The 21243-nt window shown below is 36.1% G+C and overlaps 1 protein-coding gene across 1 annotated transcript in view; it reads right to left on the bottom strand.

The window, feature by feature from the left end:
• Positions 1–1583: 1583 nt before the first annotated feature.
• CENPE (centromere protein E) overlaps positions 1584–21243 on the bottom strand; it is a gene marked incomplete at its 5' end in the record, with an annotated part of 73397 nt that continues 53737 nt past the window's right edge. Inside the window, 8 exon segments of the mRNA XM_082838608.1 lie at positions 1584–1802; positions 4552–4838; positions 6476–6659; positions 8591–8688; positions 10112–10224; positions 15967–16152; positions 18244–18462; positions 20555–20758. Coding sequence (XP_082694734.1) covers positions 1708–1802; positions 4552–4838; positions 6476–6659; positions 8591–8688; positions 10112–10224; positions 15967–16152; positions 18244–18462; positions 20555–20758 — 1386 coding nt within the window. The 3' untranslated portion in view covers positions 1584–1707.

The raw sequence follows: 21243 nt of genomic DNA, 5'->3' as shown, positions 1-21243 counted from the left end.
AGAGGGGTTCAACAGCAGACTTGATCAAGCAGAAGAATCAACAAAGTGGAAGACAGGTCATTTGAAATTATCCAGTCAGAGAAGCAAAAAGGAAGAAAAAAGTGAAGGGAGCCTAAGGTACTTATGGGACACTAGCAAGTAGACCAGAAGAAGAGAGATGGGGACAAAGAGCTGATTTGAAGAAATCAATAATGGCCCCAAATTTCCCAAATCCAAGGAAGGAAATGGACATCCAAATTCAGAGTTAAGCAACGTTCTGCTAGACTGGAAACCTGATGACTGATTATATTTTTAATGGCCTTTAAACTAGTTTTATTATTCAGGTGAACGTACCTACTAGACGTCGTAAAGAATCAAACCTGCAGTGCTGTTATAGTGTTCTGTTTGGGTAAGGGTGAAAAGGAGAAACAGGCCCAGGGGAGAAGATTATAGGAGGGGACACTTTCCCCTCAGCCCTAGTGAATCCCTGTGACAGTATGTTAAGATAAGGGAAAATATCCAATCCAGACTTTAGAATGATGGCTGTGATGCAATTCATAATCTCTTCCTTTGAATAAATATTCTTACCAAAGAGCCAAGAATGCCTTGAAATCACTAACTCTGTTCTGAACCTTAAGCATCTTGCTGTTCTATGTGGTTTTTCAAAGTTATATGCTATAAAATATCAAATACTCTCTAAAACGTAGTTCATAACCTCTTGTAGGGTCAGAGACCCCTCTGGGAGTATGATAAAAGCAAAAGTACCCTAGAAAAATGAATCCACACACACACGTTAACATTAAATTTCAGAGGTTTTACAGCCTACATGAAGAAGCCCACCTTAGAATGCCTTACGTATCTGTGGGGACCCCAGGTTTAGAAAACTTTGATGGAAACTCTGGTTGCTGTTTCCCCATGTCTAAAGTGAAAGGGTAAAATAAATCTATGTGGTTCTTCCACTTGGGAGTAAATGTGCAATCGGGTACAAAGTCTAATAACAAACCAACCAATTTAGAGTGCTTGCATAGGGAGTGGGGTGGTTGGTAAAACACTGCAAAGTGAGGAACAGCTTTTGTAGCTTATCACAGCAAAAGGAAGATTAAAACTAGAAGATGAAGAGGTCGTATCACTTGCTATTCCTTAACAACCTAAGTGTGGAATGCATGTATGTATTTTTACAGCAAAATTCTGAAAGTCAACAAACAAGAAGAGAAGAGAGCCAAACATACCCTGAGTACCCCACCGAGAAACCATCAGTTAATATTACATGGTGCCGTCATTCAGAACTAAGCAAACGTTTATTGAATGTTCAAGGTACTAAAAAGGGAGTCTGTAATTTTGTTAATTAAATGATGTTTCACATTGATTTATGAATCATGCTTTGGAATTCTCTAAGTCACATGTGGATAACTTTACATTAATGAAAAAGTATACATTTTATGTATACGTGGAAAGATTGGAAATTTCCTTCAATAACTTTATTCTTTACAAAACATATAAATAAATAAAACTATTCAACTTCTAAAGGATTACCACATTCAAGAAGAAGGTATTGCTATCACCATTCTAAATAACGGGAATGAATCCCGTTCCTTCACCTTCCAATTCTACCGGCAAAGTGAAAACTGAACTGAAATTAAGTTGGACTGTGACATCATTGCCAGGGATTAAACGCAGGCATTTCCAAACATGGAACGCTGGGCCCCCAGAAAAGTGACAGAGAGTAATCTACTGAGTCTTGCACTCAGGCACATCTTTTCCAGAGGAGGCATGCCAAGGACCTGGCTGGGGATCCACAGTCTCTGCTCCAGCAATTTGTTCTACTGAGAGGGGAAAAAAAAAAAAATCAACAACAAAAGTAATCTCAGTAAAAACATACACAAATCCCAAATACAACTAAAGTGAAAAGGATGTTTGGAGTAGAGATATAAGAAGAGATGTTGGAAGAAGGGAACACAGCACTTAAACATGGTTCATTATTTTGCTTGTTAAAAAACTATATTTCACTTCAGCAGAGTTGAAGTTTTTTTTTTTTTAATAGAACTTTATTGGAGTATGATCGCTTCACAATAGTGTGTTAGTTTCAGAGTTGAAGAAGTTTATTCCCCATTTTCTCATAAGATGAATTGTTAGAAAAACCATATTGTACATAAAACCAAGAAGTAGTGAAGTCTTATTTGGAATTCATCAATTTGAGATTCAAAATGAACCAAACACAGATTAACTCAGTTAGATTTTCTTTTGTCCTATTTTTAGGGGGAAAAAAAAATGGTGAGCTATACAAATACTACGTATTTTAGAGAATATTTAGCCATCTTTAAAAAGTTTTCTTTGAGCCTTTAAAAAGCACTTCAACTGCATCTGTTTATAAATAATATCTATTTTCAAATTATTATATTCATGAAGGTAAATCTAGAACAACTGGTCTTGGAAATTATCTTAGGTGTTGAGATAATATAAATTTCCTTTTATAATTAAAATTTTTTTAGACTGACATTTTACTAATTCAAGCTGAGACTATGTCCTTTAATTCTGAATTGGTCAGTTCTTGATTTATATATCCCTCCAGACTACTCTTTTATTTTACTTAAAAACTGTACCAGAGAGACCCATGTATTGATTAAAAAACGTAAGCATTTTTATTTGAGGTTGGATTACTTCATATTATGCATGTGCCTTTGGCACTGTCAGATAAAAATCAATAGGTGATTATAAAACTTTATCAGTGTTTGAATAGACCCTTCTAAAATGGTGTGTGTGTGTGTGTGTGTGTGTGTGTGTGTGTGTGTGTGTGTGTGTACAGCAAAAGTTCCATAGAAGTGTTAGCTAATGGAAGGTCCTCAAATGTTTGTTACATACTGTTGAATGAAGTGAATAGTTCAAAATTTTTCCCAAATTGCGTTGTTCCTTCCTATATCTCTAACAGCACTGTCAGAGCGCTGACGTGATCCAGTTTTGACGTGTAGTTGACGAGAACAGACTGATTCCTTCTTTGTCACAAAGTAGAGTTCTCATAAACCCTGGTAACCTTTGCTCAGAGCTTTAAATGATCTCTGGCAGCTGCCTCTCTTAATGTACAGTTTTGCTGCTTTAGGTTTCTACAAGTGCATAAAAGGGTGTTTCTGAGAGGCAGATACACTGTCACAAAGGGCCGTGGCCATACACACGTGGGCACATGATAAATGCTATGTGGTGACAAAGACTGAGAAACGCCATATTACAGAGCTTCTCCGGACATGTTCCCCACCTCTGTGTATAGCACCTCCGCAGAGCTGGGGGCGATCCCCGACTCCACCCCAGTCCATCCGATCAGGCAGCTAGCACTGCTCATTTTGCCCCCAAATCTCTCCCATCTGTCCACGTCTCTCCATCTCCATTGCACCTGCCCAGGTTCATGCTGTCACCCTTGCCCAGGCAACTGTCAAACTCTTGCTCCTATGATTTGTTGGTTACCTAACATCTGAGGTAATGTTGTCAAAATTTACAAGTCATCACGTTCCCCTGCCATTGTTTAAAGTCTTCCAACAGCTTCCTCTACATGCCTACAGGATCAAGTTTAAGTTCCTTTACACTATCTACAAAGTCCTGCATGTCTGGCTCTGAGCTCTCTCTTTGGCTTCACTGACTACATCCACAGAAGCCTGTGTTCCTTGTGCTCTGGTCACAGCATATTTCTTTCAATCCTTCCCCTGACTGTGGTTCCTCCTACCCTGACGGCGGCTGTCACTGTCCCATCTGCCTGAAGTGCTTTTCCCTCCCCTCTTTGTTAAGCTAACTCACATTAACCTCCTAGATCTCAGTTCCCTTTTTCAAGGAAGACTTCTATAATATTTAAAAAACAACAACCTATTATAAGTCTCATAGCCTTTTGCACTCTAGAATTTTACTTTTTTTGGTCACTTGATTACTGTCTATACCTGTTAGACTGTAAGCTCTAAGAGGGCAGGGACCATATCTGGTTTTGCTTATTAATGTACCATTAGGGTCTAATGTGTGACACAGAGTTGAAATAAAAAAATTCTGATCGATTAAATGAATAAGTAAATGATACAAGTCTATGATCTGGCTTGTGTAAAATGAATATAACACTATTGGAAATACTGGCCCATTGAACTGATAAGAAAATCTTTTTCAGTAAAACTGGTTTTGTTTATAAGGTAGTATCTTTATGGCCTTGGGAGAGTTGCTTGTCCATTCCAGGGGAAAGCTGAGGGTTTAAGAGGCAACCTTCACTTGGGGTTGTTTTCTTGCATTTCTAAAGAAATAATATCTTATTTTCAGATTTGATTTGCTAAGCAATGACTCACAAGTAGAATTTTTACATACCAAAGGGAAGAAAAAAAAAAAAAGGCTTCACTTGGGGTAAAAAGTGACTACGGCACTTCAGAGCTGTGCTTTGGAGAAACTTTCTCCCACAGACACAGCAATGAAGTCTGTGCGCTGTGAGCCTGATCAACGCCATCCTCTCTTGTCTACACTTGCCCTGTGGGGATCACACATTAAAGAGAGGTTCCAACCGTTATCCGCCCCCCATCCCCGCCCCACTTCCAAGCAACCAGTATATTTACCTACCTGGGCAAAGGCCTAAACTTGAGTTATCAAAATAGTGAACCGGAGAAGGTACTGGCAAAGACTTTGACCGGCTATCAAAAAACCAAGACTTTGGCGACTCCTTTGGCACAGGATCTTGTAAATTCCTTTCCTTGCACTGAGATGACATATGTTGTCTCTTTTTAGAGGCTGTTCCAGTCACTTTAGGAGACTTTGGAGAATTCTCACAAGTTACTTCTTTGTGAGCCTCTCTTTTAAGGGTTCTCTCCTTCCACGTTTTGACCTCATTGTAAAGATGCTGATTATTGCTTAAATGTGAGGGGTCAGGGCGGGGCGGGTGGGGTGGAGGTGGAGAAAAAAGGAGAACATAAGACTGCAATTCCTGCAACGTACTCATGTTTAAGTTAAAAAAAAAAAACTGCTTTAAATTGTGGTAAAATATACATAACCTATAATTTACCATTTAATCATATTTGTAGTTAAGTTTCAACCTAATGCTTCCTGTTTGGACTGTTTCCACAGTTCAGAAAATGAAATGAGGTCAGTATAGTTTAAGTAATTGTAATAAACCTCCGAAATCATGGAGTTTTGAAAAGAAAGCTCAGAGCATGACATCAGGTTTTTAAACAAATCAGTGATATCGTCCAGAGGTTTATCTGTTGATAATTTGTGGCCATAATTCGATAAATCAGTCTGGGTAGATGATTCTAATGTACCTTTGTTATTTTAAAAGAAATAATTCACGGTACTTTTCTGGATTAGTTACAGTCTTGCTTCTCATAGGAAATGCCACCAGCATTTATCCAATTTCTCCAGACAGAAACCTGGGCAGCCATCCTAGAGGCCTTTCTCTCCTTTACGTGAGCCAAGTCTGTTGATACAACCTCATACTTACTTCTCAAATTCGTTTCCTTATTTTTATCTGCATTGGCACCATTCCAGTCCATGCCAAAATTATCTTTTGCTTGGACAACAATAAACAGATTCCTAAATTGGGGCCTCCTATACTATGATGCTATCTGATCTCAGCAGGCCTTCGCCTAAAATCCTCCAGTGGAATGAATCCTTCCATTGCGTTTTAGGATACCACCCAAACGTCCTCCCAATGACCTTTGGGGCCTGTGTAACCTGGACCAGTTACCTCTGGCATCTCATCTTGCACTTCACTGTCTCAGTCTCTATGCCCTGGCCACAGTGGATGTCTTTCAGTTCCACCAGCTGGTCACCCTTCCTGACTCAAAGCCTGTGCACATGCTGTCCCCTCAGCCTGGAAGGCTTACCCATCTCTCCTTTCACCTGGCCTAATTTCTACTCATTTTTCACATCCAGTCTTAAAGGTCAGTCTCTTGATCACCACCCCTCCCCATACCTAGATAAGGTTTGATCCCTCTGTGTTATAGCCTTTCATAATGTCCTATTTTTTGTTGTTGCTGTTTGCTTGATAACACTCATTACAAAGGATTAGTTATTTGTGGAATTATTTGTTTAATGCCTATTTTTTTCCTCGTCTCATTGGTAGAGGTTAGCACAAGTTTCTAGTCATTGGTAGAAGCCAAATAATTAAATTTGCCAGAACTGTTTTTAAAGTAAAACTAAGTAGGCTACGATAATGGACCTAAGGGGTTCCTCCTTGAGTAAGAGCCTCATTAGCTTGGGTATATGGACTTGTGGTGGATTTAAGCTGCTCCCTCAAAGACCCTTCTTTACTTCCTAGTTCTTGGCTTAGTTAAAAATAGGTCAATTGACAGATAACCAACATCTGGAATGGTGCTACCATATTCTTATGCCTTTTAAAAAAGACATATTTTATGTAACTTAAAAATTACTTTCTCCGTATGTGTGAAGGATTGCCAACTGCAAAAAACTATTTATGTATGGGTCTATATCATCCTCCCCGACATGTGAGACGTAAGTATAATTTCTATATCGTGTGAGCAGATCTTACCTTAACAGCTCATTCTTTTGCTTTATTAGCTGTTCGTTTTGCTGCTTTAACTTGGAAACTTCCTTTTCCAGCCGTATATACTCACTCTTCAGGATAAGAGCTTTTGTGCTTTGTACAATGCCACTGCCACCCCCACAGGTGAAGGGTTTATTTGAAGGCTGAGGATCAGCATGTTCTGATACCACTGTGGGAGGCAAAAATACAGACAGGTGATAATTTTAGTAGTTCCAAATAAAGAAATAAAGAAAACATTATGAAAGGTAGTAAGTCACTATAAAAACCAATACACCACCATCTCCCTGGAAGTCATCCTTGCCCACCTCCTTCTCCCTTAACCTCACACGGCTATTTGGTCATCAGTTCTAAACAGCTCTCGAATCCTCCTGCTTCTCTCCACCCACCAATTCCACTCTCATACTCCTGCTGAGATCGTTCACCATCACTGTAGTAGTGGCAATCCTCCCCAGAGCTATCCTCCACTGATCTATCTTCTAGAGCAGTAGAATCACCTGGCGGGTTTCCTCCTACAGTGTGTGTGGGGTCCACCCCTGTCATTCAGTGCATCACAAGTATTCAACACATACCTGTTCACAAGATAAACCTTAGAATGATATTAGAGCATATATTATTAAGTATTCTACACTGTGTGTGTAAAAGTAACGTAAGGAACTGTTCTGTAAATTTTAGATAAAACTGCATACAAGTGTGAGATGCCTATGAAATAGAAAAATCCACTGGGTCACTGACGATTTATAAAAGGGGGGTAAGGTGTGTGTGGGGAAGATACTCAATGTCCATTTCCTTTTGAATTATTCTGAATTCAGGGACAATATGTACCTGAAAGTCACTTACAAATCAAGAGTAATTATCCTGACCCTTCCGTAACAACAAGGAATCCTCAGTTCTATTTTTATCCCTTGAAGTTTTCCAGATAGGAGCTATGATCATCTTTAACATTATCTCTAATTCTTTTTTTTAAATGAGTGGACAATAATACACACAAATATCATCTTACACTTGCTTGACCTTTAGAATTTTCAGTGTGCTTTGCACACACAACTTTTAGTTTGATCCTTATTATATACATTGCCTTCAGGATTTCACACAGCCCTTAAGTGAGAGCAGTCAGTTCAGAGGCCTGTCCCTGACTGCTAGTTCAATGCTTGTCTTACTGTACAAAGCTGCCCCAAGTACTGTTCAGCATTTTCTCTTTTCAAATGAAATATAAGAGATAGAAATACAGAAAAAGGTATAGTTTGAGAGATATATATGCAGAAATTGGATCATTAAACTTGAAGACTGTTCCTGAGATAAATTTCAAAAAGTTTGCAAGTATGCATCAACTCTATATTTTCAGTATCAAGAACAAATAGGATAATATTTAGTTATTTTTACTGTGAACTGATAATATTTTTACTGTGCACATGGTTACAATCTATTAAGACATGTGGTTGTATTTTTATTGGGAAGTGTACTTCTACCCTGATAGTTAAGTCATTCTTTTACAGTGCTGAAGATATCTTCACCAATAGGTAAAGATCTGATTATGCAAAAGTATAATTTGTATTTTCTAAAAATCTATAATGGATAGACAGTTAAGATTACAGTAAACTAAGGAGATGTCACAGGATAAATATGAACCCAATGAATTCATTTTAAAAAGACTTTTTTCTTGGGGCTTCCCTGGTGGCACAGTGTTTAAGAATCCGCCTGCCAATGCAGGGGACACGGGTTCGAGACCTGGTCTGGGAAGATCCCACATGCTGCAGAGCAGCTACACCCGTGTACCACAACTACTGAGCCTGTGCTCTAGAGCCTGTGAACCACAGCTACTGAGCCCACATGCCACAAGTACTGAAGCCCGTGCGCCTAGAGCCTGTGCTCCACAGCAAGAGAAACCACCGCAATGAGTAGCCCACGCACTGCAACCAGAGAAAGACCCGCATGCAGCAACAAAGACCCAACGCAGCCAAAAAACTAAAAAAAGTTCTTTCTAAATCAGTGATTAACTTAGCTTTATTTTTGACTATCATACCTGTAATAGCAGTCTTCAAAATATGTAAGTGTATTGAAGTAAAATGGAAAGATCGGGAAATATCAGCATTTTCTACTCACTTGAGGTATCTTGGGCCTGTTGATTTCTTCTAAGATTTTCTCTCAATAGTCTTATAACTTCTTTTTGATATTCCACAGTGGCTTTTGTCGAAGCGATTCTATTAAGAACAATAGAAATATGTAAAAGCCCAGAAACTAACTTTTAATGAAGGAATAAACACAACTGCTGTCAAGAATTTTCTAATAAGACACATCACATAAACACAATGTCCTGGTAGCAGTAGGTGAGCCCTCATGATACCCTCCTGGTATCATGCACTTCACAGCTATAACACCACCAAATTGGAAGTATTCTGTTTGGTTGCAGCAGCAATTTTTTTTTAACATTGAGAAATCAATTCTTTTAAAATTTCTGGAAGCCCAATAGCTATTAACCGGATATTGTGTAAAATTATATCTGGGGGCACCATAAAATAAATAATTGGTCTGTTACCATGAGGTCCTAGAAATACCTTGAAGGTACAACAATTACCAGAGCATGAAAGCAAAAAGCAGCTTCCTTTCTACATTGTCAGGAAAGCAAACCCTGGCTGCAGCTCTGGTCTAAGGTGATACAGTCAAAAGTCAAATTCTACTCATTGTTCCCTGGTAGGGACATTTTGTGAACTGTTTGCTTAAGCATTAATCAGCAATGATACTCTGCTTTTCTTAGAGGCTGACAGTATCTGCTGATTCGATTCTATAAGTAGAATTGCTTTTTATAATGAAGATCTTAATAGACCTAAGTTTCACTTCTTATCACCAGAAGCCTGGTTAGAACGAATGAAGATTCAGAGTGCTACATTTTAGGCAAAATTAGATATCATCATTAAATATTTATTAAAGATTTATAGGAAGAATTAAAAGTGTTAGGAGCCAGAAGGGATCTTAAGAAATCCTTTAATATAAACCTATCCTTTTATTGATTATGAATGTGAGGCCCAGAGAGATTAAACAGCTTGTGTAAGGTGATATATTCATTAGAGGCAACATATTTCTAATTTAGTTTCCCTGGCACTGGCTAATGTTCTTTTCATTATGCTATACCACAAAGAACTTGAGGCACGTTATTACATATATAGTACTATACATAAATAAATCAATAAAAAGAGGATATGCTCTTGGGCATTAGGTATTATAATTTAAAAGGAAATACAACTTTTTCATAAAAATACAATGGGAAGAACAAATAAGATTAAGAGAACCAACAGAGACCTTAGTCAAACTGCTAAATACACCACAGGTTCTTAACGTTTACTTTCAAGCGTAAAAAGGATATTTTAAAGCTCTTTAAATATGACTGAGCAAGAAGCATCCAGACATAGTGTGTTAGTAATCAGAATTGTGCTTATTTTAAACACTTTGCATATGTAATGAGAATTTAATAGATTTAAAATCTGTGAATGTTTGTATTTATTTTTTTAAAAAGCAGTAACAATATTTTCACATATTTAAAAAAGTTAACTAATGCAAAGAAAGTTATATAGTTTTGAAAGGAAATTTAAGCTTTTAAAGTCATGTTCAATTAAGTCAAAGGCATACTCCTTTTCAAAATCCTTGGCGTTTTTCATCTTCTCTAGGTCTATTTTCACCAGCTTCGTTTTGAGCTCCTCAATTTCTTCTTTATAGGGCTTAGCTCCTAAAGCAACTTTGTCCTAAATTTTTTAGAGAAAAGAAAAATAAAATAATTTTAGAGCAGTTCTGAAGAGTTGTTAACTGCCTTGATCTGGTAGAAACATTTTAAAACAGCAATCTTCAAATATATAAAAAGCAGGGAAGGCACAAATTAACACTGAAATGAATAACAGATATATGATGTGAAGTATAATCTGAAGCTCTTGGAAGCTAATACATACTTAGAGAACATATGACTTTTGTTTCTTAGAACAATTTTTTTCCCCAATTTAAAAACAATCTACCTAAACAAATGAAACAAAGGTTGAAAACAATGAAATGGGCAGACGAAGGTTCATCAGGAAAATGAAAGAAAACGATGTCAGAACAGCAATATAAATATCAAACTGGAACTGAATTGAAGGCACAAAGTATTATGTAGCATAGTTGAGGATATTTTGTAGTCAAAGATGGTTCAATCCAGTGATATATCTACTTTCTACTCAGAGGAAAAAAAAATCCATATATAAATCTTTTTTTTTAATGAATAGATTTCATTTTCAAAGTAATTTTAGGCTTATGGAAAAATTGAGCAGAGAGTACACAGTGTTCCCACAAACTGTGCCCTCCCCCTGCCCCAACTCTCCTGTTATAAAACATATTAATGTGGTATAGTTGTTACAAATGATGAGCCAATATTGATACATTACTATTAACTAAAGTTCATAGTTTACATCAGGGTTTATTGTTTGTATTGTATATTCTATGGGTTTTAACACTTGTAATAATGACATGTGTTCATCTATCATACAGAATAGTTTCACCGCCCTAAAAACCCCCTGCACTCCACCTATCCATCCTTCCCTCCCTCCCCTTAAACTGCTGGCAATGCCTGAACTTTTTACTGTTTCCCTAGTTTTGCCTTTTCCAGAATGTCATATGGCTGGAATCATCCAGTATGTAGCCTTTTCGGATTGGTTTATTTTAATGAACAATATGCATTTAAAATTCCTCCACGTCTTTCTGTGGCTTGAGAGCTCACTTCTTATTACTGCTGAATAAATTGCTCTTTTTATTGCTGTACCACAGCCACACAGTGGAATACTATTAGATATTGAATACAAAAATAAACCCATCTAAATTAGGAACCCAGAGAGCTCTCTATTCCTCTAGGCTTTCCCACTCCAACCCCCATCAAAACATCTGTACACACACAATGACTAGCAAAGACTAAAAAGATGCAAAGCGTCTAAAAATGACAGATGCTCAGCTTAAGGAGGTTGATGACTGGGTCAGATGAAGCCACTGTTGGCTCAGTCAGAGCACCAGTTCAATACCCAGGCCTTCTGGACCAGACACTGATATCAGGGACGCCCTGGGCGTGTGTCTGGCTGAAGTGGTGTCAGTTTCCCAAGAAACTGCCAAACTTTCCTCCGAAGTAGCTGTACTATTTGCATCCTGCCATGATGACTGAGTGTTCCTGTTGCTCTACATCCCCACCAGCAATAAGTGTTGTCAGTGTTCTGAATTTTGGCTGTTACAGTATTTTGAGATACCAAAGGTGTATAGTGTTATTCTTGTCATTTTGATTTTCAATTCTGTAATAACATGATGTTGAGCATCTTTTCTTATGTTTATTTGCCATGTGTCTGTCTTCTTTGGTGGGGTGTCTATTCAGATTTGTGGCCTGTTTTTTGTTTGTTTTTGTTTTGGTTTGTTTTGTTTTTTGCGGGTACACAGGCCTCTCACTGTCGCTGCCTCTCCCGTTGCGGAGCACAGGCTCCGGACACGCAGGCCCAGCGGCCATGGCTCACGGGCCCAGCCGCTCCACGGCATGTGGGATCTTCCCGGACCGGGGCACGAACCCGTGTCCCCTGCATCGGCAGGCGGACTCTCAACCACTGGGTCACCAGGGAAGCCCTGTGGCCTGTTTTTTAATCGGGTTGTTTGTTCTCTTATATTTAGTTTTAAGAGTTCTTTGTATATTCTGGATAACAGTCCTTTATCAGATATGTTTTGCAAACATTTTTCTCCCAATCTATGGTTTGACTTTCACAGGGCAAATGTTTTTAATTTAAATGAAGTCCAACTTATCAATTTTTTCTTTCATGGATCATGTTCTTGGTGTTGTGTCTAAAAAAGTCATCGCCAAACCCAAGGTCTGCTAGTTTTTCTCCTATGTCATCTTCTAGGAGTTTCCTAGTTCTGTGTTTTATATTTACGTTTATGATCAATTGAGTTAATTTTTGTGAAAAGTGTAAGGTCTGTGTCAAGCCTTGTTTTTTCGCTTGTGAATGTGCAATTGGTCCAGCACCATTAGTTGATAAGATTATCCTTTTCCACTGAACCACTGAATTGCCTTTGCTCTTTTGTCAAAGATCAGTTGACTATATTTGTGTGGGTCTATTTCTGTGCCCTCTATTCTATTCCATTGATCTATTTGTCTATATACTTTTTAAAAATTCAAAGAACTCCAAAAACAATTACCCATTTATGATATCAAAATTTTTTTAATATATTCTATAAGTGCAGAAGTTATAGTAACTTTTTACCACAATATAATGAAATAAATTAGTCATATATAACATTGTTTAAAATAATTCTTATGTAAAAAAAAATCAAAATTGGAAATACTGCCTTAAAATGAAAGACAATAAGAATTCCATATTTCAAACGTTTGGCATGTGATGAAAGCTGAACTCAAGACATACCGATCACCTTAAATAGTTTTTCTAATAAACTGAAAGTACAATTTTTAGTTAACATGATCTATTTATCATCTATATTTTAGATGGATTCTGTTAAGAAACTTTCCTTGTTCTACCAGAAAAAGAATTCCTTTGAGTATGAATTAAATTACATCAAATTTAGAAATTAATTTGGGAAAAACTGATGGATGTACAGTATTTAGGTTCCAAAACAGGAAATGGCAAGTTTCAAATCTTAAACATTTTCTCCTACATTACTCTTTGAAGTTCTGTTGTTCCTTTCATATATGTTTTCCTCATCTTTTGTTTAGTCTTCAAATACTTAATTTTAGATTCTGTGGCCATTATAAGATTTTTTTCATATTGTGTAGGATGTCCATAAAGTTCTAGTGCAGTTTAAATTTTTAACAAATTCACTGCTATTTGACATAAACAATTTGTAAAGATACAACAGAGGAAAAATAAAAAGACTTAAATGAAATTGTTAATGATTCATTTGTTCAAACTACTTTCTTCCATATTCCATTAATAAACCCTACATTACACTGGATAGGTATTTTCAAATAGTGGTAAATAGTTTTTTATTTTTTTATTATGCCAACTCTTGAGTCACATGCAAAAGACTGTATTTTATAGAATATTTATATAATACACAGAAACAAATTTTTCAAAAATTCAAACTGTACAAAGATTTTTATGGATACCCTGTATTTTGCTTTCTTTCCCCAAAGGTGCTGTACAAGACCCCCAGACTCCGCTATATTATCTAAATGGTTACTTCTGGTATGCGGGAAAGATACTTGTCTCTCCATAATATAGGTTCAATCTATACTGAGTGTGAAGTTTGCTGCTCACTCCCTCTTTCTTTATGCCCTTTCTTCACTTATGTGAGGAAATTAGAACCACTCTCTCTTGCCCCCCACCTGCCCCTCTTTCTCTTTTACTCACGCCTGCTGCATCTCAGTATCTTTTAGTTACTCCGCATCTCTTCTCCATATGTTCATGCTCCCACCTAGTCTCATGACTTTTATATGCTGACAATTCCCCAAACTTACACCTCAAATTTAGATCTCTCTCTCTCTCTCTCAGACTCACATATCCAACTGCCTAAGACATATCTCAGCTTGGGTGTCCCCAGTAGGCATTTCAAATTCAACGTGCTCCAAAGTGAACTCTGAGTCTGCTCCCATGTTCTCAAACTTGCTCTTCTGGCAGTCTTTTCTACCTCCGTAAATGGCAAGTCCTTTTTCCAGTTGCTCAGGCCAAAAACTAGGGAAATCATCTCTGACTCCAAGAAATATGAGAGGAAGAGATGTGTGCCACTTCTGGGCTAGAGCCTTTGAGAGTAGAGATTTTAAGATATTTTAGCTTCTCCATCTTGTCCCTTTCCTGTGAGCCCAAGCATGGACAGCTTAAAACCTGGCTTTAATCACTAAGATGAAAACAGCACCCAAGGGTGTGGCAGAGAAACAAGATGGGAGAAATGTGGGCCTCTGATTGATCATGTGGAATGAAGCCATCCTCCAACCTGGAATTCAGGCTTTTATATGAGTTAGAGAAATAACCTTCCATCTTATTTGAGCCATTGCATTTTTGGTTCCCTTTGCTGTAGCAGCTAGCATGTCACACTAACACACCCTTCTGTATTCTATCTTCAGAGGGCAACTTTTAAAAAATTAAGTAAGACCATAATATCCTTTAGCCAAAATCCTCTGATGATTTCCCATCTCACCCAGAATAACAACCAAAGTAGTCTGCAAGACCCTTTATGGGTTGATTCTCTGCTACTTCTCACCTTATTTCCCACCTCTATTCCCTTGCTCACTCTGCTCAGGAGACAATGGCTTTCTTGTGGTTTCTTAAACATGTCTAGACTGTTTCTGTGTTGAAGCCTTTGTGTTTGCTATTTCCTTTGCCTAGAAGGCCCTTTCCCTACTACATCACTCACCCCATCACTTCATGCCACCTTAAAGGTGTGGCTCTCCTCAATGCCCTTTTATAAAGTCACATCTCTTTCCCTTATACCCCAACTCTCACTCAGTATCCATGTACCCTTGTCTGGCTTAATTTTTTTCCATTGCACTTTTCACCATTTGACACATATATATACTTCATTATTTTCTGTCTTCCTGAACAAGAACATAAACCCCTTGAAGGGAGAAACTTCTATTTTTTTTTCCCACTGCTGTATACATGGCATCTAGAACAATGACCAACACACAGCAGGTAACCAAAAATATTTGTTGAAAGAATAAAAATGTGGTCATTTATTTGTAATATTAAAAAATTACTATCAAAAATTCTAAAGCCTCACAGTTGATTTTCTTGGTTTTTAGCTATACCAACAATTGTTGAAAAACAAAACTGAGATTATTTTCTCTTGCCTCTCTGTTTCATGTCTCACTGAATGAATCAGAATTTTTAGAACAATGTTAAATAATGGAAAGAACAGACATCCTTGACTTATTCCTAATTTTAACTGCAATGAAGAGACACTGGAGCAGGAATAGCACAAATACTTATTAGGGCTGGACTCAAGTAGCACAAGTGTGAGAAGTGGCTGGGCTAAAAAAAAGGGAGTGGTAAGGATATGATGAATGAGGGTGCAAACTGTGTAAGGGCATTCATGGTCAAAAAGATTTATATTACTGCTCTTTATAAAGAAAATAGGTCAGAGTCAGCCGAAAGGCTGGGACTCAATAACAAGGGATTAAGCAGAAGAAAAGAGAATTTTAAAATGCACTTATCTAATAAAGAATGTTAAATATTTAGATAGGAAGCCTTTTTTTGAAAAATAAAAAAATAGACATTTTAAACTATAAAGAATAATATTTATATCTCTTAAAAATAATTTTTCTAGGAAGATAAAAATCATTATCTTGAATGAAAATATACTCTTGCATTTCATTTCTAAGTTGTCACTTGCTTCTTAAAAGTTTGAGTACTGAACTTCAGATATTCATAGATAATAGGAAGTTGAAATAAAAGCTGAGTCCTAGATTATCTGCCAAATTCAACAGTAAAAGAAAAAAACAAACAAACCCTTTTATTTATAAAATAAGTTTGTTAAATTACCTGAAGTATTTGGATCATTTCTTTTGTTTTTTCAAGGCAATCATTTGATTCATTAACTTGCCCTTGAAGTTTTGCTATTATGTCATTAGTCATCTCAAGTTCTTTCTGCATCTTTATAATCTTGCCTTCCTCATGCATAGCGCTTTCTTTGGCTTCATGGAGTGACGTTTCCAGCTCTTGAGTTTTCTATTAGAAAAAGTACACATGCTTAAGGTCTGCCATATAGACAGAGTCATAGTATATAAGTTTAAGACAAAAATAATCATATATAGAAATTAATTTTCACAGATTTCACTAACAAAGGATAGAAAAGAAGAGAAGCCAATGTCACTCAATTTACACATGTATTTCTTTTTATTTGTAAGCTGATGTCTTTTGGATTAAAAAATGCCCACATTTTACATTATAAGGTTTAGCATTTATTTACTAGTTAGCATGGTGCCAAGCATATTAAATAGGTACTTACATTTTAAATTACCACTTAGAGAAAGTACATTTGATAATTAGCTCTTTAAAGTAATACATGTCTTTTCCTTTATTTTTATTACCTACTTTTTAACTTGAAAAACACAAGCATATGGAAAAATTCAGAGGCATTTGATGAAGAGTAAGTTTCCCCACCTCAGAACCCTAGCTGACCCTGAATGAATGACTAAACTCTTTCAGGTGTATCCTTCCAGAAGTTTCCTATGTGTATCTAAGCGTAAGTGAATATTCAGTTCATAAGAACAGTCATACATACAGTAGGAAATAAATATATAGTTACTAAATATATAGTATACTAAATATATAGTTCTGCATTAAAAAAAAATCTAATAATATATTTTTCAGATCTTTCCATTATCGATACACATAGATCTCTCATATTTGTTTTCATGGATACATCCATCCATCCATTAGTGGAGATCATCCACTAATGAACACTTAGGTTATTTCCAGTTTTTTCCAAGTACAAAAATACTGGAATTTAAATACCTGAATTTGTTCATATTTATAAGGTTATTCACATACATATATATGCAGGTTTTCCTGGAAAATGTGTTTTTTGACCTACTCAGAATTTATTTTTGTTTCGTGAGTGGGGTAGAAATCCAGACTTTTTTTGCAGATAGCTAGGTGGTTGCTCTGAATCAAACATTAAGTAAATCGTCTTTTCCCCACTGAGCTGACTGTTACCATTATCATATACTAAATTCTCATACTTATCTGAGTATGCTGCTGAACTCTGTTCTGTTCCAATGCTCTGTTTACCTATTTCTGCATCATTACCAAACTACTCTAGTCATCTATTCCTGTATCATTACCAAACTACTCTAATTTGGCATAATTACCAAACTAGTGGCATATTATTTCTTATCCGATAGGGCACTTCCTGGGTCACTAAAGACGTAATCTCCCTCTGCTTCGTTATCTTATGGCTTTGGTAGATGGGTTTCAAATTTCTGCTATTTTATCTCTGCCAGCTGACTGAGGCAGTGTAGTGCAGCAAATCAATCAATTGTATACTAGTGACCTTCTAGTTTCCACTGGTAGTGATTAAACTAGTGGCTGATGTTTTATTGTAAGTATTTACTTTGGTAAAAATGATTATAAGTTATATAAGTGTATTAAGTGTATAACTTATATACACTCTTGGGTGCCCTACTAAGTCATTTTGTGTGCTAACAAAATAAAATAGCATGTTCGCTTTACAGAGTCCCACGTAAGGGTAGTTAATAAAGTAACTGAATTATTCAAATAACATACTGTTTCTTGGATACAGGTTAATCTGCTTAAGAAATCTGTTATATTTTTGGCCTCTTCCATTTTGATCTTGATTATAACATTAACCAGTATGAAAGACACTGACGATAATTAGAGAACAACTAAATTGCTCTTTCCCCCTAAACTAGTTCTGTATACAGACACAGATTATATTTTAATAGAAAGTCACATGATTTAGGAAACTTACACTGTATGGTAATAATACTTTAAGTGTCTGTATCTAGTAATCAAATTAAGCTATGAGTTACTTCTGTTTTATAATCCAAAGGGAAGTTCTTATATAATATCTAGCTTCATAATTAGTTGAGTGATAGCCACGATAGAACTATATTTAAAAAACAAGCCCATCACACAGGCACAAAGATGGTCCATGTTCCTTAACACATTCAATACTATAATTTTGCTCTGAAATGTTATATAAGACATGTTATATATAAATGTTATATAAGATGTTAAATGCATTTTTAAGTCTTTGATGAAGCTGCAAATTGAAAAACATAAGAAAGTACATACCTCTGTGGCTTGTTGTGTAGTTCTTGATGTAACATGAAGATTCTTATTGTCTTGTGTAGTAGGATTAACAAGGGCACCAGAGGTCAGGGAGATCTTCAAAGTTTGATAGTTTTTAAACAGTTTTTCATTGTTCTCTTTCATTGATTTCAGATCATGTTCCCATTCTTTGGCTATGGTGGCATTTCTTTCTTCGAATTCTGTTGATTCATTCATTATAGCCTATTGGATAGTAAAAACACCATTATAGCTCTAAGATGAATTACATTAAAAAAAATCCACTATGAAAATAATAGATTTCTAGGACAAGGCATAGGCCAAAATTATTCAGAATATTCCAGAACAGCACTTTAAAAGAATGTGAACATTCTTTGTGGTTTGCGTCAGTTCCTGAAATTTCAAACGATGTTGGATGTTGGTGATGAGAATAAAAGAATAAAGGCTGGAGAGCATTCGTGTTGATTTGCAAGATGATAATCTTACCTTATTAGATCAGTACTAATGTATGAAGAAGAATCCGAAGAATTGTGCAGGTTAAAGTTATTATGTATGTTATGACACGTATCATGTCATATATAAACATTAACTGACATCTAATAGCAGAGCATAACCAATAAACTTAACAACAAGCTATTTTCATTCCAAACCTCAGTGGTTCCAGGGAAAATCATTCACTGACTTTTGGTAATTAATCTGAAAACCTTATATTTCTGTGAAGGGAATAATGATCAACCAATGTCTTCTTTTACATCAAAGCCTAACTAACTCTGAAATTACTCATATCATCTTTTTACTTCCTAATTCCTAAGGGATGTACTTTTTTGCTCTCATCATGGATGCCTTATTGGTCTTACCTATAAATTTCTTTGTGGTTTTATGGCAATTCTGTCAGACTTGGATCCTAAATTAGCTGTGTTCTTGCTGGCATCCTGGACCCTCCATGGCTCTAGACTATGGACCTCCCACCATACAGAATTACCAGTTCCTTCTTTCAGGGTGCTGGAAGAAGCCACATATCCATGCTGATCCATGCTGATCCCCACAGCAGGAATCCCTATTTTCTTTTCTTTTCCTTTTTATTGAAGTATAATTGATTTACAAAGTTGTGTTAGTTTCAGGTGTACAGCAAAGTGATTCAGTTATACATACATATGTATCTTTTTTTTCATATTCTTTTCCCTTATAGGTTATTACAAAATATTGAGTATAGTTCCCTGTGCTAAACAGTAGGACTTTGTTGAAGGAATCCCTACTTTCTAATCACAACTGGGCCTTCAACATTACAGAACAACACGGAATTATATGGAAATTATCTTATCCAAATATCAGTTATGCTTTTCTCCATTGACTGTGGACTTTTTTTTTTTTTTAAACAGCTCATTTACTATTTTGCTTGGGGTATTCAACAAATGGATGAACAATCCAGCCACAGGAAAACATTTTTTTTTTAAACATTATCTATATTTCAATGTGATTTTAGTTTCCAGATGAAGTTAAAGTCTTTGTCTGGAAATAACTACTGAAATGTAGGAATATAAAACTAATATTAAAAGCTGTAATATTAATCCAGGTCCCTTTGTTCCAATTACATATAATAACAAGCAACTTTCTGATTACTGCATATTTTACTAGGTATATGAGATAGGGATTACTTCAGAAAGTAGAATGAATATTCTGAGCAGTGGAAAGTAAAACAAATCTATAAACTGGTCGTAAGCCATGTTGGTTCTTATGAATCTGTCCACTAGGACTGATCACCTTGGGAACAATGATTACAAACCACATTTTTGAACATCAAAGTTGAAGGATCAGGGCATGTGACAGTGACACCACTGAGACAAAAAGCATGTGAGGCCTTATTAATAAAGCAGCTGGCTAGGCTTGTCCAGGGCTTTCCTACAGTTGCTGCCTGTAGCCCTGAAACAGGCTCATGTCTCACCTTGTCTGAGCCTACTTGGGGAAAAGGCTCAATTCCTACAGAAGCAGTGAGAAGTGAGAAAAGAAAGGAGAATTGCAAGAGGATTCCGGATTCCACAGATTCCAAATCTGTGTGTAACAAACTGATTACTACACACCAAGATTTTGTTATCTTCTTTACAAGTATAAATATATATTTAATTATCCTAAGGAAGCATAATACATTAGAGGCAGAAGATGTTTTACATAGTCAAATTTTTTTCACAAAGCCTATACAAATAAATTTTAAGAAAATACTTAAAATTAAGTTGCTTTAAGTCTTTTTACAAATGAGGTATAAAAATTAAAGCAGACAACAACAAAAAGAATGAGGTAGCACAAGAAAATTACTACTTACAATTATTTTGTTATTATAGAAGTTATTCACTTGAAAAATACTATCAGTTTCTTTCTGGATGCCATTTTTAAGCTTTTCTATATCAAAATGAGCATTCAACCACTCTTCCAAAAACCGGGTCATTTCTTTTCTATTACTTAATACTTGCTGAAATTCAGTCTCTATGCTATGGCAATCACTTTCTGAAAAATCCTTGAGAATTTCCTGAGAAAAATAAGCATTGAATCACATGAACATTAGAAAAGTTTTAATCTAAATATCATAAAAAGGGGAAAACACCTTATTGAACTCTTATTCTTAATATTTTGAAATACTGTAAATATAATTCTAATTTAAAACTTTAGTTATTTGCTAATAAAATTTTGGTGTATAGCCTATAATGGAGGCACGTCTACCAATCGGCATGTTAGAATTAAAATCCCTCAAAACTATAAAACTGTGACTAATAATCACAAAATATGAATTGTTTCTGGATGTAGTTTTCTGTGCATAAAACAGGCTGCACATGGTTTTGGGAATTGAATGCCAGCCTCCTACTGCTGAGAGAGAGCAGGACACTTCATGCAGAGTTGTAAGAAAAATGTTTCTGACTCCCAGTCACAGACCTAGGAAGTTTTAGAAGGCATTCGGAAACTTATCCTGGGGTTCCATGAATTCCCACTTGATGATATTACATCTATTTTCTGTAT

This window comes from Leucopleurus acutus (genome assembly GCF_964270905.1).
Source record: "Leucopleurus acutus genome assembly, chromosome: 4".
In the NCBI taxonomy this organism is placed as follows: Eukaryota; Metazoa; Chordata; class Mammalia; order Artiodactyla; family Delphinidae; genus Leucopleurus; species Leucopleurus acutus.
This window is presented reverse-complemented; position numbering and strand designations above follow the sequence as displayed.